The sequence below is a fragment of the Dendronephthya gigantea genome, unplaced genomic scaffold (assembly GCF_004324835.1).
Source record: "Dendronephthya gigantea isolate DGI-Jeju-01 unplaced genomic scaffold, DenGig_1.0 000005F, whole genome shotgun sequence".
In the NCBI taxonomy this organism is placed as follows: Eukaryota; Metazoa; Cnidaria; class Anthozoa; order Malacalcyonacea; family Nephtheidae; genus Dendronephthya; species Dendronephthya gigantea.
Window position 1 is genome coordinate 2,111,869 of NW_021163015.1, and position 26,596 is coordinate 2,138,464.

Consider the following 26,596-nt stretch of genomic DNA (forward strand, 5'->3'; position numbering starts at 1 on the left):
TCGCGAACGCTTGGCTGTGAGCTTCGGCACAAGACAGTTCATTAGTTCATTAGCACCTTTTTCAAAACTTTTTCAATGCCTTTGGCGATTAACCGGAAAGACAGACAAATGCATAGCCGTGTTTATTTACTTCACGACGCCTTGCGACATTGTACAACGTGATAAGCTATGGCCATATAACGTATGATCCTTTCACAAAGTACAAAGAGCCTTTCAATAATACTGTACAAATCCATAATACTTTAAATAGTTCGCACAGCGAATTATGCCGAATATTTATTGTATCGTGAAGAATATTTGCCTCTAGGAAGCAAATTCCAAGTGCTTTTCAAAAAATGAGGAAAAAGAGTGAATTTCTTCATAGTCTCACGTGGTGACAAATATCTGACAGTTAAGGCATCTTCAAGAACACATATTTCCCGCTTTTGGGATTGAAAGAATTTGGGATTTGCCGATTTGGTACCTATTTTTGCTGCATGCAGATTATAGTCTTACTGTTGTAAGCTGAACTAAAATCTTCCAAGTAAGGTTACAAGAACATGAATTGGAGATAAAAAGAAAGAAATGTTCGGTAATGATATAAAAGCCGGATTCGTACCGGTAAACCCGGCCTGAGATTCATTCACTAAGGTACTGAGTCGACTGTATATGGAAAAAGAGATTTCAAATCCTTATTTTCCCAATTGAAATCTTTATTTAAGCACATTAGATATCCCGTAATCAGCTTTATGTAGTGATTCGACGCGAATCGAACTGCTTTACACTCGTCTGACAACGTTCAGTTGCATAGACTACGTTTCATCGTCGGACAGTATGATGGATTAGCTGCGGGTCGGTTGTTAGACGTTTTGCTGTATATACAAATTAAGTACCTTCACTGTTCTTCGCGCAAACTGCCAGTGAATTGACGAAGGTGTGAATTAAAGCCATAAGCGCCAATAGTCATTGAAAGCAACAGGAAGGAGTTCATAATAATATCAATGATTTGATGGCATACTCATTAGTTGCTGTTTGCGCTATTTAGTCCCCCGTGAAGTTCACTTGTATTAGCCGCATTATTTGCATTAACCACGCGTTAATTTTTCCTTGCTAGCACGCTATACCGCCCAAACTTCGATGCTAACTTCTGGGGCATCTGAATTGTGAACTTTCATACAAATTCTTGCAGAATATTACGAAATACCGGCGGAAATATTGCTTCAAAATTTGTCCGTGCACGTCAGTTGACGTAATAACTTCAAATGACTCGAAAACAAATACAAACTATCCAATATTACTTGCATATCAAACACGATCTATAAACATCGAAAGCAATGCAGTTTGTCGCTAAATATAGTCGACTCTATCGCTAAATGCAACTAAAGAGATATTGGAAATTTGAGCGCATTAATCGCGCAAGCTCAAGAACTAATTAACATGCGTCGCGCAGTATTTTCGCACGAATAGAAAGCACCATGGACGTTTCAGAATCTAAGGTCGGCTTAGGAAATAGTGTAATTAGCATCGGTGACGCTAAACAAGCTTCAAGGCTTGTTAGCTGATAACGAAATTTACACTATGAGGTCGATATTGCTGGCAAGATGTTCATTGCCGTGTATACGCCCACAAGATTCGGGCTAAGTTGTTTGTCAAGAATTCTTTCGTCGCCATTAGGGCTGTGGCATTGATCTGAAATTCCTATCACGCCCTTTTGTTTTGCTTTATTTACAATTATTCCATGAATAGCATCCAATTTGAATACTTGGGCGTGCAATTGCACGAATATCTACCCTATGGGTTGATGGCGTGGTACACAATACTATATACACTTGACACCTCGTGCATATTTGCAAATATTCGGCATATTACCGCCGACAAGTTGTTGTTTATGAGATGGCAAATATATGTACAATTAGATATTGGTTTCCCTTCACATTTCTCATAGCACGTAAATATATAGATCATTGGCCACGCGCATTTTATGTTAAACGAAACAGGTGTAATTGCGTGCTTTGCATGAGCCGATGGGCGCGCGTCGAGTCGGTAGAATTTTAGCGGTCAATTCATCGTTTTCTCAAATGCCTGCTACAGGTTTCCAGGAGCTTTTAGCAAAGATCGTTCGTACCAACAGCATGTAAATATGCAAAAGAGCCAATATTCATGATTACTACTGAAACATTTGTGACATGAACTGAAAAGGGACGACTTCGATGTTTGAATGTATTATATCAGTAGATATAATCTGCAGTTTCTAAAATACGAATATAATAATCTACTCGATTTGTCCGTGAGCGAGCAACAAACCGGCGTTTAAGGACATTCTACTGTGATCACCAACGGAGTGTGATTACTTTCTGTGGCGTGACTCGTGAGCACTGAGCAACGACCTTTGATCGAGAAAATGATAATAAGTTTTCTTGAAAGATTATCATTTTTCTTCAAAGAGCCTCAATAGCTTTTTGCATTATTCATGTTATATTTGCATGCGTGGATGGAACAAGTTTGTGTGTATAATATATATTGTATTCATACTGATAGTTACGCGTCAAAATATGTTGGTCATTCACGCCGAAGGTGTGAGACCAACGTGGCAAAATTCGACCTCCAGTGTTAGTTATCTGACTGCTAAAAGCCAGAGATCATCGCACCTTGGATGGCTGTTTATCTAGTCGGAATATTTCGTGCCTATTCGCGCCAGTCTAAGTACCGAGTGTATTTAGATAGTCTTATCCAGAAACCTCTGTTTGCCCAGCATTGATGTTTTATCTGCCTGTTGGAAAAACACGGTTGATATTACGGACAATCTAAGGCTAAAATGAAGACGCGAGGTTATGAATCGGCAATGATGTTGAAGAAAACATTCGCACGAAACTATGAACCTGATCTTTCAAACGTTTCTGTGCAATGCCTTCCACGAGCATTCTATAATTAGGTTCAAACCAACTCCCTGCCCTATTAAGAAACATTTCATCATCTTATGGAAGATGGTCTAATTGATAATCCTACTATATCTGGCCGCAAACTGCTCCCTTCTCAATTTTAGATATTCAATAACACACAAGGATTGTAAAAATGGCAAGGTATTCAATTTGTTGCGAGATATGTATCACTGTACTATAGAACCTATAGGGGCTAATCTTTGATAAACACCTTTTAATGGTTTGTTGTTTGATATTCGACTTTGTATATACAGACACTCCCTTGTCGACTAATGGGCTATTTTTCAATTTCTGATTTGGAATTATGGTTTGTTTATAAATTGTTACAATTAATACCATCGGAAAGGATTAATAAATGTCGCGTTAGTTCATATGCATGATGGAACTGGCCATTGATAAATGGGTGAGAATATGCAATCCACGAGATAGCCACCGATTTCACAGATAAACAGAAGATACAAGACTATATTTCACTATGAGACTAAAATCGTCAAACATTTTTTACAATTCAGAAAACATGCTAAGCATTACGAAACGTTTCCGTCGTAAGAATTAGCTGTAAGTAGTTCACATCAAATACTTCCAATGGTGTTTCCCAATTTCATCGACTGAATATGGTCAACAGAGTTTAGTGCACAAATACCACAGGAAATTAATACTGATTTTACGATATGATTATATAATTCCCTTAGAGAAATACTACTAATAATTACCAATGATAATTTTTTGTCGTACATTCCATTCAACTACCAAGAAATTGCAACTCTATTCAGATGATTGTCATTTGAAAGGCACATTAGTGCATTCTTGTCGATCCCGATGAGTAAACAATTGTAGTCAGAAGCGATGCACCTTACACAGATTCTGCTGACAAAGTAACACGTACGCCACGCTTTTTTTCACTGGATTTTTATTACAATATTTATAATAGTAATGTGATATTATTCATATTAACAAAAAAACAACAAATGTATAAATGCATAAAAGTATAAATTAGGGTTTGTGGTAGTCAACTGTGTTCTTTACAGTACGTCATATTTCGCGTTTACAGTCATATTTACATATAGTCTTCAAATCGAAGTGCATGTTCACGCGTTGACACCAAGACCAGCTCGGCGTTCTGACTTACTATTCATTCTACACGTACGAGTATATAATCTAATTGTGAAACCATTCAAATCATAACATAATGAGAGTTTGTGAACAATCATATTCCGATTTTAAGCAGGTTACACTTGACTGAATGCGTTTTATAAACTATATATCTAATTGCCATTGTCTTCTAAACAACGAGGTATATTAAACAATGTTTGAACTCTTCCGACAACGACAATGGTCAAAGATGTTGCGATTATCTTAACTGGAAATTAGAATCATTATAGAGCCATTAGAAGACGAATTATCCCCATATCAAAAATTAAGGTTGATTTTATATAATGTGTCACAAAATATATCAAATTAATGTTGTTCTCATAACAGCCAATTATTATTACGGCATATAAATTTCGGCTATGAGAATTGCACTGCATTGAAAGCGTGCTTCATTTTAGTACTGTGGTTTTCAGGAATAAATTCGTCTATGAAGTGGCTTCAGTCATCTTTTGTAAACACGTGTAGTTGAGTTTTGGGCAGTGCACGGAATACCGTCTTACATAAACTATGTACAAACACAAGACCCAAACGATAGCTGCGAATCAGTTAGCGGCTTTTTGCTGGTCGTTATCTTTGCCAGGTTATTTTCTGCCTCTAAAGACATTTCTTGTCGATATTTACGTGTCGTAAAACCAGTAAATCTACTTCAATTTATGCGTTTCTCTTCTTCTTTATCTTCTTGAATATCTCGTTTCTTTTCTGCCATATCGTCGTCCTCCGTCGTCTTCCCCTCTTGCTTCAAACGTCGCCATTTCGCACGTCTGTTCTGGAACCACGTTTTGATTTGCCGTTCCGAAAGCTGTAGCATCTTTGCGAGCGATTTTCGTTCCGGTGGCGATAAGTATTTCTGTTTCTCGAAGGTTTTCTCCAGCTCGACCGTTTGTTCGTTGGAGAAGCGCACTTGACCGCCTTTTTTGCGTTGATGCTTGTCCAGAAACGTGTTCCACAGACCTAAAATGGAAGAGAAGCAGACACTTGTAATATCACCACCATTCAGTTACTTGTAATTAAGTCAGTACAAGGGATGGTTACAGTAGTAATCAATATCTACTCATTTTTACAATGTGATTACCGGACACGCCACATCAACATGGCAAAGTGAATAATACAAAGCCGTCGTATCTTTGACCTATTTTCTATCCCAAGACCTTTGGCAATATAAGCTGACAATCATTACTAAGACAAACGTTTAAGCGGAGCACTTGTAGCTATATATGCGCATACATACACGATATACAAAGGCCATGATCGACTAGAACTAGAAGATCTGTATCATCGTTGCTCTCACAGAAATTCTCATAGTCATAGTCATAGACATTTTTTTACTATATGCGACTGTACAATTTCAAACATATCGTCTACGCATATTTACCGAGGATCCTTGGCTAATACTTAATACGTGTAGGACAGCATGATCATTTTTCTCTACTGAGCGTTTCTTTCACATATTAGTGAAGATGTCTCAACCATGAAATAGCAATTGGTGCCGATGTACCCCGTGAGAGATGAACGTTTCAGTTGTGTAACAAGTATAAATACACGCTCCTGATATGTTTTGCAGGAAGGTGCGATCATAAGGAATTATCGAAATTAGCCCATTTGACATGACATTATTGAGAGACAGAAATACGTTAAAATTCTCTTTCATCTTTAAAAACGTTTCTATAGTATTCACGATCAGCCGGGGCTGATTTGTTGTGGCATCGTTTTTACGCGGAGGTTGGAGTGCGTGCGCTATTTGTGCATGACGAAGCGTTAACTTCCTATCGCTGGTAGTCATCAGGTTATTGCCACGATTTGGTAAATATAGCACTTTGTTGAATGATAATTACGAGTGCGCGAAATTGGAAACCATGGGAAAAAGGAGCTTATAAAGTAAATGATATATGGAGGAATTACTCATGATGATTGCGTAAACTTTCAGCTCGCAAACCGCCAATGTTTCGGTCATTTCACGACGGAAATGTTCGCTATTCATTCGCCCTCGCTGTTCGTATTCGCCCTCGCACTCCCATACAAGCAAAATATAGGAAATGGGCCGCACTCAGGAACTCAGGTACTTTGAATTCTCAACTTTCCGGCCACAAAATGCAATTGGACACTGCCGTGTGCTGGTCACTGCTAATATATTACACGACAAAACATAATGCTTTGTTAAATTCTTATGCCCAACCAGGATTTTTAGCCTTTGAATCCACTCAATTCTGCCCCGAATCCCAGGTATGTAACATTGGTCGTGTCCTCGTTTCTAAAAATGTTAATTGAACTTAAAAAATCTAGTACCTCCAATCTTTTATTATCTAGTGCTATTCATCTCTAATGACAAGTGTATATTTGGAGGTTAATCAAATCACACGAATCTTTATAAAACAACAGGTTGTCATTCATGGCTTTTCGATCAGAATCTAACCGATCAGAACGACGAAAAACTAGAACATTCAGGAACACATCAGCTTCATATTGATGCGCCGCAGCGTTTATAAATGCCCACAACAATTCGATCAGTTTATCTTTGGACTTATGAAGACAATTACGTAAACTAGAAGCAACACCTACACATTGATAAATCGCTTTACAAGTGAATAGGTGATATTTAATAGCATCAGAGAAACTTCCTAATGCCTTGTTATATCGCTAAGACGTAACCGGCATGAGCGAATCGTTTTCGGATGTTTCAACTGACTTGAAAATGACATATTCCGTTTTGTGGTGTGCGTGAATGCAAACTTTACCCTCGACAATAGTCTATCGACACTCTATTACATCGGTCAGCCGGTTGAGTTCACGAAAGTTTCTACCAAATGAAACCGGGATTAAATGCTTGGGTGCTGAAAATCAAGCGCGTCAGCTTAACAGCCAGGCTTATACGACTGCTCCGGTATTAACTGCCAAATAGGAAACACAATACATATCTTCTGTAGTCTCGTTCTTCGTGGAGTTGCAGTTCGGATCATTCATCGCCACTTTACGTCTCGTACTCTAGTTAAACTCTGACTGCCAATCTATCTCGTTTACTTTGACAAGGACATTGTGCTTCGGTGAAGAATCAAGCCGCAAGTCAGCGCACTTTTTAATGCCTATAAATGACCTTAATCTCAAAACTGCATGGCCATCTTAGACCACGATAACGCTAGTTTTCTCAGCCGTTGTTCAAACCTATTCTACAGCGATACCTTGAGGCGAGAGCGGTTTCGTTCACCAAGAACGTCACGACGCTGGACAAGGAAGCCAGCGCGAGAACGTCAGGCGAAAGGGACAACGCACTCCGGCTATATAATTGCATTGCAAATGCATGAGGAAAAGATTATAAGTTTACTCACACTGTTTTATAAACAAAAGACAGATCGTGTTTAACACCAATCAAGACGAATTATGATTAAACACTATAAACATTTAAACAAACAGGTCATATAGTAAGGACGCACAGTCATATTAAAGAATACAGAATCGTCAATCAAGCCTGCATTATTGGGTTGTTGTTTTAGTGCGTATCAGAGAAACAGCCAATTTATCACGGATCCATTAAATATTAGAGCTATTTACGATCATTATGGGGCTCTTTGAATTGCAGAGCTCCCAAAACCGAAAAGCTTAACCGAACGAAAACGCGTATTTGTAAACCTTCTCAGAGCTTACTGTAATATCGGAACGGAAAGCCTACTAGTTTTACGCCAGCTAAGGATTAGAGTTATCAAGTCTGTAATTGCTTTCCCGGTCCAAAGATAGCCGCATTTATCTGTGAAAATTTTGTTTGTATGCCTTGTGGAATACCAATATCTTTCGTGGTACCGAATGCTAAGGTTCGAAACAAGAGTGTTTCGGAACTTAGTACTACACAAGTGAATAAAATGCGCTCTTTAAAATATATAAACACAACCTTTACACAGTTATTTTAGATTCCATTCGCCTGAATTCTATGATTTAGCTTAGTCTTTCATCTCTGCTTAAAATAAACTGGCTATGTTAATAACATGACATGTAGTGTGCAGAATGCTTACCCATTGGATCCTGAAACGCATCGTAAATGCTCGGGATAACGGGAGCTTGAATGTTCATGTTGTATCCCATTGGCATGGCGTAAGGATGGTGACGCTGGTAGGCCATGAAGGGATTGCTATATGCTCTTGGTGGGAAGATCATTGGATAAGCAGGTGTCCTGAAGCTATCGTGGTATCTGGCTTGTTCCATGTTGCATTGCATTGGCGCGACGGGACTGTGCTGTGTCGAAGTTACGGTCGGTTTTCCCAGAATGTTATCGATACAGAACGATGTGGACGGGTGCTGTTGCCCGTAACTGCTAGAATTAAACGCGGTCGTTTCGCTTCTCCACTCGCACGGCTGCATATTCAAGAGATTTAGAATTCAATGTTCTCGCTTCGAGTAGAGTAGCTGCAATGAAGTCATCCTTCCGGAGGGCCACTTTAAATGAGCCTCGATACGAACACATTGGTGTCTATTTTTTAACAAGACATGAGAGGGAGGCCGTGAGTACCGCGTGTGACATAAACCAGACCTCGCATTCTTTCGTAGGAGCTTTTACAGCTTAATCACTTGGCTCGACCTCTCGGCCAATGAGCGCGCGCGTTTGAAAGGAAATGCCAACCACAGCAGGCGATAAACGCCCTATTATTTATCTCTGGAAGCATATCGATATCCCGGAGAGCAGCTTGCGTTCTTAATTGCTGCGTATTGCATGTTAAAATGTACATAGAATGTCATCGCAGCGTACAACATTTGGACGTGTTGATAACGCGCGAAGATGATCAGGGTTTGCGTCAAGTAAAGCATTCCGCGCTCGCAAGGAAAAACTCGCGCACGTTGTGAACGGTCTGCTGTTCGACGTATGACGGACAGCGAGCAGAACAGGGCGAATCGCTTGCAAAAAGGCACAATCGAGAGCGAAGTGCGTCAATTTATTGCCTCTCGACCACGAGTTGATTCTCAAATTACAAATACAGTGATTTTGCACTTTGACTTTGAGGATCGTTCACACCGGCAAATTTGTCCGATGCACGTTAGCAGTATTTAAGATACAGTGGCAGGCAGCTATGCTGGCAGTCGTCGGCAAAATGTACCTAAGACTCAACCATGCCCAAAGTTCGTCATTAACATTTACTAATAACCAAAGTAGGTCCGACAAATCATATTCATATTACGAGTAAACGTACCGATGTGCCGAATCAACGCTCCCATTAACAAGTCATTATTGCTGCAGTTTCTTAAAGTGCGCAAATGTCAAGTTGCCCTCCGCGCTTGCGTGGGTAATGAAAAATCGATCAAAAGAAATCGAGCACATTTTCTGTAAAATTCCCTTTTAGTACAAGAGCTGTGGCCAACGCTTTCGAGTGACCTCGATTGGACGATTATGTTCAAAAATGGTGTATTGAATAAGCAATACAGTTGAGTAAATCGGCTATTACAATGTGGGTTGTTTTCACTTGGATGCGGATTGATTTAGATCATAGACAATAATAAGGCTCCGGCTCCGAAGTCTGGCGTTTCTCAGTTGTTTGAAGTTGGTTACGACATGACAAATTGCATGGAGACTTTGATATGCTAATTTCGGCAAACGTGTTCAGGGGGGAGGGGCGTGGGCCGCATGCCCTGAAGGATTTGAATGGACATCTGTGACCAGAACCTTGCAATCAATTATGCTTAATTAATTGGGTACTGAGTGGATAGGCTGGCGATGAAATTTCTGCTAATCGAATACCGTATGCTACATGTGCGTCTCAAAACTGCGAACACGAGTTAGCATCGAGCTTCTCGGGATTCTTTTATTGCGCACATCGCAAGCGCGGACGTTTTGTCGGAAGAAAAAAACATGGGTCCGAAATCTGGACTCATTGGCTGGACAGATAAAAATTGCTTGTCGCATATATAACCAACTATTCTAGATTATAGATACTGTAGAGCATTAGCGTACCTTTGCATTTTTTTTAATTTTTCAAAGGCAAACGTCAAACTATTCGTGTTTGATTGGTCTTGATCAGAGCGGGGGAGGGAACTAGAGTTGATATTACCAAGTCCATTGTGAAGCTGGAAGAATACTGGATGTTTGCATGCGGTTCAAATGCTGCCTGATTCATGAATCAGGTTTATTTGGGCGTCCAAATGGGCGCTGGAATCCTGAAGCCATGACACCTGGATTCAGTTTGTGAATCCAAGTTTTCGCGTACCGTGGTCCCGACACCTTGAATTGTTTTCAAAAATGTGGCCAGCCAATTACGCCATTAACATCTCCAGATAGCAATCGCGGACCAATTCTTAAAATTCCTTGTACAACATACTGGTGTGGTTCATGAACAGCACTAAGCGAACAGGATAGCGTTATCACATGAAAAACACACGTCCTCAGAAGAAACAACACTCTATTTTATAATTTCTATGGAAACAAGTGTAACTGATCACTGTTTCATCAGTTCCTGTCATATTTTGAGACCATGAGGCGAACACAATCATTATACTTGGAATTCAAGTTGAACGGTGACAGTGTTCTCAAAAGGCACTTGATTTTAATGGAGGTTTGCAAAGATAGATGTTTACGAACCCTGTGTGCAAACACATTGGCACGCAATCTTTTTGATTGATGTTTTCTTGCTGATACGGAATGTTTCTTGACAAATTCCGTAGAGATATTCAAATGTCCTTGATAATTGGTTCTACATTACATTACACATTCGCAATAAATATTCGCTAATATTGTGTGTATTATCGTTTTTGAATACTAAAGAATCATTCCTGATGAGTTTGGGCGAGAAATCGATGAATCACAAATTCGAATTGAGGATCTGGGTATGGGTTAGGCCGTAGATGTGATGGGACGGATGACAAGTCCCTCGTATTTTAATGTTCGAAGTATTTTGTATAGTCACTTAGTCTTCATTAACCGAAATCCATCGATTCCAGATCACTCGTAATGAAGACAGCTTATAAGGAATACATTCGAGTTGAAAATTACCTTTTAATGACCGATATTCATACGGTAGTGCGGAAAAAATAATGCGATACGTAAACAAACTAAGTCTTAACTTCCTTATCAACATTCCTTTGTAACAGGCCCACATCCTGATATCAACAAACTGAGTCGTGCGTTTTTTTCATTTGCATACACTTGGCTCTGAGACAGGCATTGTAGAACAATGACGATAATTTAAATAAAGAAGTCAAAATTAATCTGTTCCATGTTGAAATCAAAACCTGCGAATTGAAGTGTAGCAAAGCAAAACTAGCTGTCTAAATATAGACATAATACTGATTAGAACTAGAATGTGAATATATGCTGCGAGGATTTGCATTTTTATGGATCTGTATTTTTGTTCCTGTTAAGCTAATTGGATTAACAAGAAGCAAGTTTATCAAATTGAAACGGATCCTTAATAAGCGTAACTGAAACACTTAGTATACTTCGATTTCTGTCGATTTTACTTTAATACCACAAAGCAATGTAATCACGTTTATTCTAAAGATGATTGCAGTAGGATTTAGGATGTATGCCCTATCAATTACAATTTCTTGGCATAGTTCCGCGTACGCTTTGTACCTATTTTTATTGCTCCTCATTTTTGCGGACCTCCGTACTCCGGAGTCCGCATCAACCCGCATTTCTCGTCGTCAAAGCTAACTTCCTGGCCATCCCTAATGCCGTAGGGTAAATCACACATTTGACCTACATTTGGCGATACACATCTGTTTGGTGGGCTTTTCTCATTAAATACCAATTGTTGGACCACACGTTCTAACATGCGCTCCACGTGGCTTATCGACGTTCCAAGGCTTAAGCCATGTGGTGTAAATTCCTTTAATGCGAATTCTGGTCTCGTTGTCTGCCTCGAAACTGCTTATGCTACGGTTAACTTCCTAATTTGTAAAGGCAGGGTTAATCTACTATAATTGCTGATGCCACCCTTGAGTGCAGCATCCTGGCGTCTAGGGGCGACCTCGCCAAAATCCAGCATGATCGCATTTGATTGCGCAAACGCGCCTTGCGCGGCACACTTAATGTTTTCCTTTTACCACGAAGATTATCCGAATGCTTTTTAGCGTCGCCGAGGACCGAGCAAAGCAAAATATAAAACAACAAATCTGTCATTGGACGCTGGATGACGCGCGCAATTACAAAAAAGGCGACATCGCGTCGCGGTCGCAAGTATTTTGAGAGAAAATCGGACTGGCTTAGCTCGCCGCTAGAGGAGAATCCTAAACTTAGAGAACAGTCGAGACGCACAAAGATTGAAAGCATTTGGCAGTTCAGGAGTGAAACTTTGGATAACAGCCCAATGTATACGGGATTAAAATGAATCTGTGTATATTTGGTTCCGGACTGACAGTCTGACATGTCTCATTTCGCAATAATACAATCATACGTTTAGTATTACAGGTGGATTACGGACATGCTTTTCTTTTTTCGAGAAAACCCATCATCTTTGATACTAATTTTTATCTGTCACTTTGACAGTAGCTCTCACGTCGTTTCATGACTTTACGTCAGTTTTCACACGGTTAATGCCTTCCCTCTTAATGCGGGTCCCTCATAACTCTAACCGACTAACCCATTAGGACAAATCGTGCGATTCTTCTTGCGTTATGTAAATGCAATACAGCGACAAGCACTCCATTAAACTGTCAAATATTTTGAAAGAATGCGCGCATTATTTGCTTATAGAGACCATACGCATTCTCAGCGCACGTCGGTAAGCCATAGTTACCGATGTGGACAAAAGTATGTTTACAAATTCTGGCATTTACTGATGATTGTCCACTTGAAAGCCGCCCAATATCACATTCCTTTGGACCAACTCATTTGCCCAACCTATTTTAACGCCAGGGGGGATGTCGTTTATATCTTTCGTGACAACCTTTTTAAATGTTTAATACTTTTTTTACTTAAATTCAACGTATTTGTACATTGGATGTAAAGTGCAAAGGTGTACAATTTGTATACAATAGAATAGCAAGAAGCCGACGTGACGGATAACAAGCTTTGCAAGTTATCGAATCGTTGCACTGAGTTATTCAGTGATATATTATTGAATAAATTAATCTATTATTTATAACATCGATTATTGATAATCAGATGATATATTTTGTTCTGATATCCAAATAAGGTATCATACAGCGACACTTTCGATACGTAATTAACAAGTAGTCAGTTTAGTTGTAACGAACATCATTACTGTCTGAAGCGTATATATATATACATATATATATATATATATATAGTCAAGATTGTGAAATCTAACAGACTTTCATTGCCCTGAGCTAAGCGCCCGAATTATACCGAAGGCGTATATCAGCTGTTTCAGGACGCGGTTTATAAGCAAAGAAAGCTTTTAAATTGGTTTGGTTTGATGACGAAACCTGACGAATCTGTTTATACACAGATAGTTTGTCAGTCGAGGTGAATGCCCGTCTACTTACTTGAATGTAACGTTTATTTTAAAATAGACGAACTACCTTTGACCCGTCTCTTGTATGGTATAATTAAATTGGGTCTTTGACATCAATGCAACATGGCAGTCGATACTGACCCTCTTCTTATAGTTGGTGTATTACAAAGCGATCATTCAACAGCGTTGGACACCAATGAATTGGGGCTAAAGGCCAAGAGGGCGTTTCGGGTGTGGATAATCGTATAAATTAGGTTCCTGACGTCTGGTCAATAACAATAGCTTTTAAAGCTGTAGTTTTAGATACAAACACAATCGAACCATCATCGCTGAAATATTCCAGCAACTTAACGTGCTTATTTTAGTAATTGATGACAACGATTGATGATCAAATGGTTAACAACACATTGTGAAATGCACTTCGGTTGTGCAAAGCTTTAATGTGCTTTTCTCGCTGTTGATTCGATTTCTTCTTCTATTTTTTTTGTCTAATGTGGGCGATAAACAAATATCAACATCCGACATTACTTTCTACTGTGTCACCTCCGAAATGGACCAAATATTTCATTTTTTCTCTCGGCTTGTTTAGCGGATTTCATCAAGTGCTGAGAATTTTAACTTGATCATTAGGCGTGTGATGAATCTTCAGCAAAGACAAAAACAGAATCTATATGATTCTCAGAAAAATCGAAATGAACACTTAAATATACTTTATAGTAGACCTTATAGTAAGGCTGAATGCTTATTTACAAGGGGAGATGTTCCATCGTATAGTTTATCAAAGATTGCATGCGTAGTAAATCGGTTCGCGAAAAACCTATTCGCAATTGCCACGACACTTTTAGATATGAACAAATGCCTGACATCACTGCATGTGATATGCTGTAAATTAGTTTAATTTGAATATGAAGAATGCTATCGCTGTATCATTATACGTCATGTGAATCTAGTATTTCATAGTTCAGTGGGAAAATAGTCGATTGTATATATATATAGTAGATTTATGCTGCATTAGAAATACTACAAATGTTTGAAAATTTCAAGGACCATTTAGATTTCCACTCGCGTACTTAAATTCACAGACAGACGAGACAGTCCTAGAATAAAAATTAATGTCGTGCAAATTGTGAAGATAATTCAGGCCGATTAATTCAATTGTTACTCATCGTACGAAGGAGCTTTTTGTGTTCTTCTATTTTAACACCGAATCGTGTTTTTTTAGCTATATCTTTTGTAATTCATCTTTCCATTAACTCTTATCTCAGTTAATTTAATATCATGACCAAATTGCTGTTATATATTGGCATATAACTACGTAATACAGTTTATCATTCGCTCCGAAGACGTCTTTACACAAGTCGATAGGCTATTTGGTTTTCAAGGATATCTTTTTAAAGATTTCGCTTTTCAGACGCTCAATACCAGACAATCTTTAAGGCCTTTATCGTTCCGGTGTTGTATTTTTTTCTACTTAGGAATAGTTTCACTTCATCTTAGGCCTACCGCATATCGTTAAAATTAGCGCAGTGAGACGAAATTGATATTCGTTTTCATAGCACTAGAGTCTTATCAATCCTTTATCTGTGTGGAAATGAGCAATTGAGGCTACGTATATCGCGAACCCTGCGCACGATTGCTGAGATAAAATCAAATAGATGCGTTTTTATCTTTTTTCGAATCCATTAGCGGTCATGTCTGTCTGACCTAGTGTGTCCGTGATGATCTACTGTCAAATTCACGATATAATAAAAAATGTTACTTGGGGCCTATTACCCTAATGAATGACCATGACCAGCCGCTATCCATCAGGCTCTTTCAAGTGCAAAAATATCCCACACACAGAGTTGCATGAGAACACCTTTATCAATAGCGCACTCCTTCGTATGTTTTCAAAGCACTAGACGGAAGCTGACCAGCCTTTCTTCACATCCATTCCACAACATTTGTGCCCGTTGCGGGTTTTGCAAACGATTTTGCTCCGCGGCTCGGCCTGTGACGGTCTATGAATCCACTAATCGATCTGCAGTCACTTAGTTAGAATTAGCTTTTCGTCCATTTTAAAAATATACGGATTCTTCTGGAAATAGGTCATAAGTCATAGACGCGTATAAACGTAGCACTCCACACAAGTGGTTTAGATGTATGGCACCACGCAATATACACCACAAACGTAATTTGACTACATTTGAGGACAAAATACTATACGTCGGATAACAGACAAGGCGCATGATTAGGCCCATCACTGACCGATATTAACACAGAAGTGGCTAGACTTGCAGTTGTCTGAAGTTGTATTAAGGAAAGCGGATTCTAAACTCTAAAGAGTGCGAATAATTACATGCAGCAAACTGCTTTTGAAGCTATAAGGGCGTTTTAGAGGCGTCTAGGGGATAAGTTCAGTGTTACAGAACTTGGTTACTGAGGCAACAAGCTCGTACAAAGGGGGTGTTAATTTACAAGCTAGTTGAACTGAGTTGAGGGCTTGAGGGACCCTTAGTCTAATTCCACGATTTCCACTAAAGGCTGCTTTCCAGTTACGCGTTTTTCATACGCACGTACACGCACGTAAAAGTCTAAATCCTTATAAATGTTATCTTTGGAAAAACTAAGTAAATAAATCGAAAGAGCTTAGTTTTCCGCATGTTTTAATGTTCACTTGTAGACCTAGATGTTAAATAATAAGAATTTAGAAGCATTTAGAAATTTCCGTGCGTGTAAGTGCGTATAAAAAACGCGTAACTGGAAAGCAGCCCTAACATTGCGCTGATGTAGTAAAGTCAACAGAATTGTGACATCCAAGTGATTGGTATAAACTGAAAGACAATGATAGGAAATATGAAATATCAACTCGAGCGTCATCTTATAAACTATTGTTTGCATAAACTCATCCAAATAACCATTTCCACATTATCAACAACTTCCAATAATGGTTTTCTAATTGACAAGTTATAATTTCATTACGTTTTGACGCAATTGGCAGGCGTTTATCTTGTGGTATAAAGGTGAAAATTAAAGATGTATTGCACAATACGAATTTCCGATTGAATCGCAGACAGAAATCGACTGACAACCCGTGATACAGGCGCGAATATTTGAGGTTAAATTTGAAATGCAATTTCACCTAAATTCCACGCTCAATTTAGAAGAAATCATTGCCAGCAAATGATTATTTTTAAGTGTTTTTCCTAATTATTTATCTGATTGTTTTATATGATTATCAAGGGTTGTGTGAAAAAATAAGAAGTATTTTCGGGTTGTTATTGCGACATACTGAAATAGTTTTTTTAACGGTTTTAATCACTAAAAATCTCAGCCAATGAGTAGTAACCAATTGTCTAGCAATTTGACTCGGGAAATAATTTTACCTTTTTAATTAAGCACATCTCGTGATTACGAAAACAAGAAATAAATAAGTGAAAAATAAAACAAGCTCATCAGCTTATGATTAGGAGGACAAAACAGGCTTTATCACAAAATTTGGAGATATTTGGCAGCGGTTTGGACTACGCGACAAATTGGTGATGTCGAAGATAAATTCGAAGGGTGTTGAACAAGACTATCAAAACAAGATATACTGACCGCAGTCTATGACTCATAATGAGTGTTTCCGATTGGTCAGCAGGAGTCCAGTCAGAAAAAAATATTACCCACCCTAGAGAAAAAAAAAGGAAGAAAAAAAACAGGGTGCACGGAATTATGCAAGCATATTTGGCTTCTGATAAGATGCTTTGAAACCATAAAATGTCGGTAATGTTAAGCTCAGATCTTGAGGCATTTACTGCATGAAGTCCCCCATCTGGAATCTGGGCGTGAAAAGGGGACTTCATACATAATGCAAAAGTGCAAAAGCAGAGATTTATTTTGTTGATGAAAAGCTTTTCTTCACTCTCTTTTCTGTTTTGTTAAAGTGTCTCCACCTTTCCAAGCCCCAGGGGTCCTCAATGCTTGTTTTTCCATACGCGAACACGTTATCCACAACTCAGCGGTTAACTTGAAAAATTTTAGGACATTTTTAAATCCAATATGGCGGACACGTTGTACCCTTTCTTTATACTGTGGCTCGCCTATGTCGTTCTAATTATAATTTTTATTGTTATTCCCGCTGCTTTAAACATTTCGTTAGGTGCAAGACAGTGGTATACGCGATTTTTGGTAAAGATCATCAAGGTAGGTTCCACCTGATGCTCTGATTTCAAGATTGGAGTTCATTAAACTTATAATTTAAGTTTTCAAGCAAATTTCTATAAACCTACAATTAATCACTAGAATTTAAACAAGAATGAAATGAAACTGCTAGAAAGTTTCACCTAAACCTCTGAAGTATAAATTTGTGGTGAAGAAAAATGCAATTTGGGCCATTTTATATATTTGAATATCTGCCTGTTCATGTTACAAGCGAAATTCCAATGACTTCGCTTCACAGCACCGTATATTTACATGGCCCCCATGAGCTGTTGATTTTGGGCAAATATTGCGTAGTTAGAAATCTGTGTATCATATATTAAAAAAAAATCATTTTGGCAATTAAAATGCTGGAGTATTTAGTAGATGCACTGATTTACATTCTTTGAAATGAGTTTAATCTTGTTCCTTGGAAGTTACATAACAGAAGCAGCAATGTTGCACCTCAACTCAGTGATAAGAGTTTATTTACTTTGTGATTATGCTATTGTCTTTACGAGCAAGTCTCGATATATTCTATATATTCTCTTCTATATATTCTATATATATATATTGTACAATACTTTACAATATTTTTTCCTTACACCAAAGTAAGGCTTCGTGGTGAAGACAATAGCGTAATAGAAACCTAATCCATAAAATAATTTCCCCTGGATTAACTCAGTAACTTGCTATGTTTAAAATTATTTTCTTTAGTATGGAAGAAGTTCAATGGAATCAAATAATATGGGTAAGTGATATGGTAACCATGCACTTATCATATTCAGTGTATTTAACTCCCTCTCTCAAATAATCTCTTTCCCTTTGAGAGAAAGGAATTTATTATGGTCCACTTAATTAAGCCCCTCTTCTCACTTAAGCCTCCCCCCCATTTCACTTTATTCCCTTAATCAATTAAGTTTCCCTTTCTAATTATGCCTTTCCTCTAATAAGCTCTCCTCTCAATTAAGCATCCTTCCTGGTTAAGTTCCCCTCTCTCTTTAATGAGCCTATTTAAAAGGGTTTGAAGAGAAAACACCTCTTGCAGATGGCTTAGTAGAAAGAATATACAGTACTTTATATGCAATGTATAGTTTGAAATCTTGCTTAAATCTGTTCTGAACTTAGCAAGATATTTTTTTTTACATAGTTCTCATAGAAAAAGAAGGTGACTCCCTTAATGAAAGAGGAAAAATTCCTAGAAATAGATCTATTGCAACGCTACAAAGAGAGTTTAAGATGACAGATGCCTGTGATTTTCTCAGAAGTGGGACTGAGGTACCGTCAGCTGTGAAAATTAGAATGACTTATACCTGCAATCGTATTGCATTTATTTTCTGTTACATAAGCACATTTGTTTTTCTTCAGGCAATTATTGATGATGAAGTAACAATTAGGTTTAATGCTGAAGGTACTTTGCTTGCAGTCTTGCTAAACTTGTCTGCCATCTAACTACTGTACTATGCATTTATGTAAGATGTACAATTGTACTTTAAAGTTTAAACTATCATGGTACAATTATACCCATCTATGTTCTAACTGTAAATTTGACCAAGGTTTTTCAATTGCAGAGTTGGAGAATTGGAATCTTTTGATGAGAAATAATACATGCAAAGATATGGGGTTTGTTGAAAAGCTATGTAGAAATCTGGAATTTAAAATTGAATATTGTAAAAGTTGGTGCCTGAATGAAAACTGTTCTATTTTGAGATGGCAATAAGTCTTAACATGCATTGATACCTTTTAGATTAAAAGTGACCACTATTTGGGCGATTGGTTTATTTGTAAGATATGTTGTGTTTCTTCCTGTAAGGTATAGTAAAAGAACAGCTTTATTATTGCATCCTCATAACTAATACATTCTAGTTTATTGGTTGACAATGTCTGTGTTATACCTCGTACATTAACTCTCCCCTTTTTTATTGTTATCAGGGTGACATTGGCCGCCTTTGGAGTTTTATTCATTGCAGCCACAGCTCGCCTCATTGGTTACTTACCACAAAACAAGTAGGCCATCATGTTTTTTAAAATGTTATAAAATGTCTGAAAGTATTGTGTTGTGTATGTAATATGCCATGCATTAAATAATTTCTTTTCTTGTGTAGTTTTAAAAAGTTTTTATCACGGAAAGCAATGCTAGTTGGTTTCAGAATTCTGGCTCGTGGTTTATCAGCCGTAATAAATTTTCATAATAGGTATGAACATATTAGGTTCTGAAACTAAGTCAGTTATTGAAAGTCGGTTTCTTCCAAGGCATGTTTGATGGTATGTTGGGCTTCTTAAACAACAAGACTTTAAAAGTTTACCATGATCTGCTAATTCAGGGCATTTGAGCTATTGCACAATTGGTTACAAAATTGATTTCATTACCAATGACTTGATCGAATCATTCAAATCCTGATTGTTCTTGGTGATCATTTCAATTTTCAATGTCATAGAAAAAACAAAGCCAAGGGTGGTGGAACATGCGTAGCGAACCACACATCACCGATTGATGCCATTATGCTGGCCTGTGATGGAAACTATTCTTTTGTAAGTTCTTGGTTTTTAGCTCTAGCTTCACTTTATTGCATATGTTCTGGGGCCGGTTGTATCTAGTGGTGGTATCAAGCCCGTTTAGCTTGAACAGTGGATAAGTTGAAAATAGAAAGCAAGTCTGCCGTTTTATTCAACAAGGGAACAAAATAGGTAAAGCTACTGTTTACAACTATATATTCAGTGCATAATATTCAAGTTGACTCATTCAAGAGAGTTGTAACTGTTATTTAATTTTGACTTATCCACCGTTTAAGTTAAACGGGCTTGACACAACCGGCCCCTGGTTGCTGACTTTGTTATAGCATGATGTTGAGATTAATGCGGATATTACAATCTTCATTGTGTTACGTCTGTGTCCACTTTTACATAGGTTGGCCAAAACCAAGGTGGTCTCTTTGGCTTTATGCAAAAATCTTTGTCGAACGTGCAAGATCATATTTGGTTTGAAAGATCTGAAATGAAGGACCGGTTAACCGTGGCGAAGAGGTAGATTTTTGTTTAGGAGAATGCTACCCAGGGTAGTGGCTCTTTGTAGAGAAGGGCTGGGAGGGTATCGGAGGGTTATATGTTGGGGCACGCACAATAATCTCCACAGGTTTCAAGCTGATGGGAATCAATTTAAAATATTCATTTTTTAGGCTGCGAGAACATGTTGAAGATCCGAATAAAGACCCCATGCTTATATTCCCAGAAGGTACGAAGTATCCTGTGCTTCAGTTTATTGACCAAATTCCATCAAACGGTCTAAAAATTTGACGGTAATGCGTTTTCCAGGAACTTGCATCAATAACACCTCCGTTATGATGTTCAAGAAAGGCAGTTTTGAAATCGGCGGAACGATTTATCCTGTCGCAATAAAGGTACGAAAAAACCCCGTAATTTACTATTATTTCTGTTGGCAGACAGTATTAAATAATTTTACCCTCGTGGCTCGTTGTACAATAATTTCATGTAAATTATACTAGAAAGAAATGTAATGCTCTTATCACCACTGTCTTCTTTCTCATTCTGTTGCACTTGTAGTATGACCCGCTTTTTTCGAACGCATTCTGGAATTCAAGTCAATATTCTATGGTTCATTACTTGCTGGATATCATGTCAAGTTGGGCGTTGGTCTGTGACGTTTGGTACCTCCCCCCCGTGACAAGACACGAAAATGAAACTGCCATTCAGTTTGCGAACAGAGTGAAAGCTGATATCGCAAGACAGGGGGGACTGGTCGATTTAATATGGTACGTGATTTGCTCGATTTTGGTAGGTTAAACTATCGAAGTTCTGTCCTGCACCACAATATACACCACTAATCTATAAAGTTGAAGGATATTGTTATAGAAATGTCTTTTTTGCTCAATTGGTGTCTTGAATTGAAGATGTATGAATGCCTGCAGAGTTTGTTCCCTCTGCATCCATTAGATCAAATGTGTTAGAACAACTATTTAAAAAAAACTTAGAGACAATAATGATTTAATGAACTTGCGGGTTATAATTCTATATTGTGTTTTTTATCTAACCCATTCGAGCTGATTAGATCACTTTTTTTCTCTCCCCAGGGATGGTCAGCTGAAGAGGACGAAGGTAAAACCTGAACTAAGGCAACAGAAACAGGAAGACTTCGCCCAAATGCTCAAAATTGATTAATAAAAAATGAAGGTAACACTAAGTATAACAATACCTGGCTTCGTAGACCGCCGGGGACCTTCGGAGGGGCCCGGGTAAGATAAGTTTTAGCGTAGTTTTCATCAGGTGAATGAAATCTTTGATTGCATACCTAACAGCGCCTCAGCTCAACTTTGAAGAAGCTCCTTCACAGTCGAGCAATTAATAATCCTTGACAAATTTCCTATCAAATTTTATTTCCTTGCTGTCGCGAATATTTCATGGGAATTGATTGAAGGCATCGAATAAATATGGTTGAAAGTGTTTGAAGCTGGAGGTGATACTCGAACAAAAATCATAAACAACTCTTCTAGTTTTAAACATGAACCAAAGCAGTAGTAAAATGTGCAACTATTTGCGGCAGGAATCGAAAAGCTTGTTTATGTCCATGGAGCCAACTTTAAGGTGGTTATGCAATGTAGTAAAAGATTTAAAGGTGCCCTACGAAGGTGTGAGCAAATGTTACACACTGGACTATTTCACATCAGTTTCCATGACGTGATCACGACAGCGGTGATTGATTCAAAATTCAAAAAACGAAAGCAAACGTATTATCCAAAATTTACCCATCATGCAAACGTAGGTGTAATCAATTTGAAAAATTGCTTTTATAGTATATTAACAATCATACCCCAGGATACTTGTTCTGTCCAGTGTTCGCAGAGCGAATATCCTGGGAACGAGGTACGATTCTATATTATAGCACAAGAAAACATTGACATAATATAATAATTTAAGTGTAGCTATAATTGTAATAATAGACGTTTTCTACAGTACATGATGGCTCAAATGCATTGTCAAGATGTTTATCATGATTTTTAAAGCTTTTGAGAATCAGGGGTGATATTCATTTATCACGAACATTCTCACTACCCTAAAAATTTCTTGAACATAAAGCGTTTTGACTTTAGGAATACCAAAGGTTTAAATAGATATACTTAATTTATTAATCTTCCTTAATGTTTATCTTTCTTTTCCAAGCTCAGCATAATTTGAGTCCAGTAATATGATCTAAATACAACTTGAAATTCGGGATTAAGATAGCTTCGTAATTACACTGGGTGTTTGCGAACTTCGAGTCTTAATTGAATTCCAATTGAACTAATAAACAGTCCCGCCTTCTAATTAGTTCGATTGAAATCCCAGGTATCAAGGTTGCGCAAACAAACTCCACGTCTTTGCAAAGCAATTGTTGATGAATTAGAAAGAGGATCAAGTTGGTATTAACGAGTAATTCGTCTTAATCGCATTTTAGAAGCACATTTTCAGCTATTAACTTTTTCCAGAAGTTAAAGAGTTTCAACAGGAAACACAATGGACATAGCTGTCAATAGGCATGCGCAGAGCTTACGTGCTGTAGGTTACATGAAGCTACAACTACGTGAAATTTTTGAGCAGTCTTGTCAGTTCAAAGAGTCTTCAGCAAAATGAACTTGGACTGTTTGTAAAAATCATCTTTTTCCAAGTAACTGCATTGGTCAAGACACCCTTAATTTGGCATGGTTCCTTTTAACCTATTATGAACAAGTAGCAGTATATTTGTTTTTGATCAGTATTTTAACAGGAACACCCAATTGAGCAAGGTTAGTTTGACAGGAGTTCAGTTTAGAAGAAAGTACAAATACTTTTACTAATTTGTAGTATCTACTCTTGCCACATTAGAACATTTGAGGATACATCAAGTTGTTTTCCAGCGTTTATTTTAATTTTAAAAAATACAAAATGTTTGGTCGAATTTAGCTACACATTTCTTTCAGCCTATGTTTTAATCAATATCTATCATGAAAGCGTCAGGCAAGCCAAGGTCAGATGGTTTCATTTGTACAGTTTATATTACAGCATATTCTACACCAGTCACTCAAAGATAATCCTGGAAACGCTATACTCTTTCCAAAGCCTCCATTATTACTATGCTATTACCACGAATAACCTGGAAATGAGAAGAAAATGAGGTCATGTACATGTATGTTGGGAGGGTTTAATGTTATGCTTGAAATCTACAGTGCTGAGATGGTGTCCAGTGTTTTTATACTTTTTACTGAACTATATACGGGTTTGGAGTGACAAATCCAGCCAATCAGAGCAATGAATCTGGACAAACAAGATGGCAGGAAGATTTATTCTTATCGATAATTTGAGCTTATTTTATATCTTACCACCATGCCAATATTATGTTTCTCACTAGATGAGACGTTCTCAACGGCCTCATCGAGAACGATGTTCATAAACGGATCAAATCCTCGAAGAACCCCAGTTACGTGTCGACCACCATTGATCTTAACTAGAAAATCACAATACACATTAGCTCAGCTGTCGTTAGATCAAATCTATATTTTTTAGTTCCTAGAAGTTTTGTTTTGAGATGATGCAGGTAATCTCGATTGAATATTTACTTGATAATTTCTTGTCCATGTACCTGAAAAGAGGATTTACAATCTTTTAGCGTGTATCCAGGGAAGAATATCATAATGCATTCGGATGGAGTCGTGCGTCAAAAGACCCCTTTTCTATGGCAAATATCTCGCTTCAGGTAAAGCGCTTTTTGTGAATATATACATCAAAAGTGATATAGGATAAAGGTAATATACATACTTTTTCAGCTCGGGTGGATGGGCCTTGCTCATCGCGATACAATTTAGATTAAGTTTATAAAATTTTCTTTCAAATTGTCAAAATATTACCAGAGAAGATCAACATTCGAACGTCGCGGCCTTTATGAGCCAGCACGACTTAGGTCATCTGTAGGTAGAGAGTACGTCATGTCATGTGAAGGTATGTTGCATCAAAAATCCTGGAAATCATGGCTTATTTTACTCGGAAAAAAAGGTATTCAAGCGTTTTCAAGGCCGTTATTTATCGTCAAATCTATGGAACTAATGTGCAACAAGATGTTCGTATGGTTAGAACAATGATCGAGTCTAGCAGAAAATTTGAAAAAGTCAGTGAAATTGGCTCAAAGGCACCAATTGTATATATTGGTGAACGACTGTATACCAACTACTACAGAACTTCCATTGATTTAACGCATGTTAAAAGAAGGCCAAGGATTGTCTACAATGTACCAAAACACCCATCGCACTCAGCAACGAAATTTAAGACAGAAGAAATGCTAGTTTACGAATGTCCAGTCGACCAGGAGACATTTTGCAAACTTCAAGGAACGTTCTACGTTCATGGTCCGTATTCCGTCGGGGTAACGGCAGACAATTACTTGAAAGTTTTCGACTTCAACACTGGAGAAAGTTTGAAGCAAATTTATTTATACCCAGGTCGAAAATTCAAGTATTTGCACTGGGAGACAGACCTTGAGAGGCTTGTGGTGCAGTCTACTCTATTACCACAAGAAGGTAGTGCGCATGTCACGCAGCGTACTCCACCGCAGTCGAACCCAGTCTTGTTATACATTGCTATTTTTACCATGACTCCACTAGAGTTCATATGCATGCTACCAATATCTCAAAAGATCTTTGGTAAGGGCATTTGCAATGCTGTGGTTCGTGATGGTATGCTAGTGGTAATGTATCAAAGGCAAAAACTCCAATTTTTCAGTCTGGAAGATATCCTGAAGAACCATACCATGCCATTGAAGGTGGGCGATCAGATACAACCTGGAAACAATTTGTGTTTGCCTGAAATAGATGACCAATTTGCTGGCGGTATTGTTGGGATGCTACCACTTGGGTTACCGGTTAATGTTTCACTGTTTGAGAAACCACCTGTGCTACTTGAGGTGAAAAGCAGTGATCATGAATTAAGTTTTGGTGGATTTCCATGGCATTATGTATCAAACATTAATTATGTATTTCAAGTTCATTCAGTCAAAGATCATACTTTAGCAGAGAATGGTATCCTCAACATTGATGATGCCATATATTTTGGTACAGAAAAGGCATTTTTTCATCCAGATATGAGTGGACGGATATTATTCATAGCACCGCCATATCTTCGGTGAGTACACTGGAATATAATTTTGATTTTTTGCAAGGAGCAAGAGGCATTAGAAATTATAAAAATATTAATACTGGGGGGGTGTAAGATGGTGATTGGTGAACACCCCCTCTGGTCCAGGTGTGCAAATTTGGGTGTCAACCACGTTTTTGAAAGTCTATAGTTTTCTAAGGTTCTGATAATCTAGGTGTAGCATATATGGTCTCATTTTTGTATATTTTTGAGCAAACATACATTCTAATATCTTTGATAGCTAGCATTTGTACCCAACCTATAATTTGCAACTGGTCTGCACCTTTCCCTCTGCAAAACCACTTTGGATCCATCCCTGACTATATATTGTGTTTTTAATTTAGATGTATAAAGTTAAGGCGTTTAAACTCCTATGACAGAAACTCGGCAGTCAAAGTGGAAGAGCAGTTTACCCTTGACTATCTCCCAGAGACCAAAACGTCCACCGTTGTCCAAACTAAATCTGGGCGAAAAATTAAGAATTTGTTTAAGGGTGACCTGAAATATCTGGAGATGGAAATTGTTCAAGATTTTGACTATGATGATGAGCTTGATCTGCTGGTGGTTCTTTACCTTAACTTAGCAAAGCAAGGAGAGGGTGTTGTTGGTTTCTATGACAACCAAACAGGACGACACATACAGGAAGTAGGTGTTGAAGATATTGAGGAGGATTACGAGCACACAGTTGCAATAAACAGAGATGTATTGATTGTTTTGTCTCGAAAGAAACAAAACTTCAGATGTTTAGTTTATATTCTGAATACAACCTAAGTATTCATGATGTTTTGTAAATATTCTCTGTTGGTGAAAGTTTAATAATGG

At 38.0% G+C, this 26,596-nt stretch overlaps 4 protein-coding genes across 4 annotated transcripts; 2 read left to right on the forward strand and 2 right to left on the reverse strand.

The window, feature by feature from the left end:
• Window positions 1–3,868: 3,868 nt before the first annotated feature.
• LOC114516347 (hematopoietically-expressed homeobox protein HHEX homolog) lies at window positions 3,869–9,748 on the reverse strand. Its single transcript, XM_028535792.1, has 2 exons — window positions 8,069–9,748; window positions 3,869–5,021 (listed from the first exon to the last, which is right to left on the reverse strand). The coding sequence occupies exons 1-2, from the start codon at window positions 8,412–8,414 to the stop codon at window positions 4,717–4,719; spliced, it is 651 nt and encodes a 216-aa protein (XP_028391593.1). The 5' UTR covers window positions 8,415–9,748; the 3' UTR covers window positions 3,869–4,716.
• A 7,399-nt stretch (window positions 9,749–17,147) lies between these two features.
• LOC114516336 (glycerol-3-phosphate acyltransferase 4-like) lies at window positions 17,148–23,085 on the forward strand. Its single transcript, XM_028535780.1, has 14 exons — window positions 17,148–17,626; window positions 18,338–18,371; window positions 18,771–18,898; window positions 18,989–19,031; window positions 19,192–19,243; window positions 19,368–19,433; window positions 19,553–19,627; window positions 19,726–19,815; window positions 20,059–20,152; window positions 20,529–20,644; window positions 20,797–20,852; window positions 20,933–21,018; window positions 21,182–21,390; window positions 21,709–23,085. Exons 1-14 carry the CDS (start codon window positions 17,483–17,485, stop codon window positions 21,794–21,796), a joined length of 1,281 nt encoding a protein of 426 aa, XP_028391581.1. The 5' UTR covers window positions 17,148–17,482; the 3' UTR covers window positions 21,797–23,085.
• Window positions 23,086–23,497: 412 nt separating this feature from the next.
• Window positions 23,498–24,533, reverse strand: LOC114516348 (small nuclear ribonucleoprotein G-like). Its single transcript, XM_028535793.1, has 4 exons — window positions 24,407–24,533; window positions 24,208–24,230; window positions 23,971–24,095; window positions 23,498–23,744 (listed from the first exon to the last, which is right to left on the reverse strand). The coding sequence occupies exons 1-4, from the start codon at window positions 24,436–24,438 to the stop codon at window positions 23,694–23,696; spliced, it is 231 nt and encodes a 76-aa protein (XP_028391594.1). The 5' UTR covers window positions 24,439–24,533; the 3' UTR covers window positions 23,498–23,693.
• Window positions 24,534–24,596: 63 nt separating this feature from the next.
• On the forward strand, window positions 24,597–26,564 carry LOC114516334 (DDB1- and CUL4-associated factor 17-like). The gene is made up of 2 exons (XM_028535777.1): window positions 24,597–25,762; window positions 26,119–26,564. The coding sequence occupies exons 1-2, from the start codon at window positions 24,615–24,617 to the stop codon at window positions 26,543–26,545; spliced, it is 1,575 nt and encodes a 524-aa protein (XP_028391578.1). The 5' UTR covers window positions 24,597–24,614; the 3' UTR covers window positions 26,546–26,564.
• Window positions 26,565–26,596: the final 32 nt, after the last annotated feature.

Bases quoted from the DNA above. Each gene is read 5' to 3' on its own strand.
- LOC114516348 (XM_028535793.1), bottom strand. From the start codon at position 24,438: ATGAGCAAGGCCCATCCACCCGAGCTGAAAAA. The intron at 24,096-24,207 runs GTAAATATTCAA...GTGATTTTCTAG, and splicing joins CATGGACAAGAAATTATCAA to TTAAGATCAATGGTGGTCGA. The intron at 23,745-23,970 runs GTAAGATATAAA...TCTCATTTCCAG, and splicing joins AACATAATATTGGCATGGTG to GTTATTCGTGGTAATAGCAT.
- LOC114516347 (XM_028535792.1), bottom strand. From the start codon at position 8,414: ATGCAGCCGTGCGAGTGGAGAAGCGAAACGACCGCGTTTAATTCTAGC. The intron at 5,022-8,068 runs GTAAGCATTCTG...CTTCCATTTTAG, and splicing joins TGCGTTTCAGGATCCAATGG to GTCTGTGGAACACGTTTCTG.
- LOC114516334 (XM_028535777.1), top strand. From the start codon at position 24,615: ATGGCTTATTTTACTCGGAAAAAAAGGTATTCAAGCGTTTTCAAGGCC. The intron at 25,763-26,118 runs GTGAGTACACTG...TTTTTAATTTAG, and splicing joins ATAGCACCGCCATATCTTCG to ATGTATAAAGTTAAGGCGTT.
- LOC114516336 (XM_028535780.1), top strand. From the start codon at position 17,483: ATGGCGGACACGTTGTACCCTTTCTTTATACTGTGGCTCGCCTATGTC. The intron at 18,372-18,770 runs GTAAGTGATATG...TTTTTTACATAG, and splicing joins AATGGAATCAAATAATATGG to TTCTCATAGAAAAAGAAGGT. The intron at 20,853-20,932 runs GTACGAAGTATC...TGCGTTTTCCAG, and splicing joins CATGCTTATATTCCCAGAAG to GAACTTGCATCAATAACACC.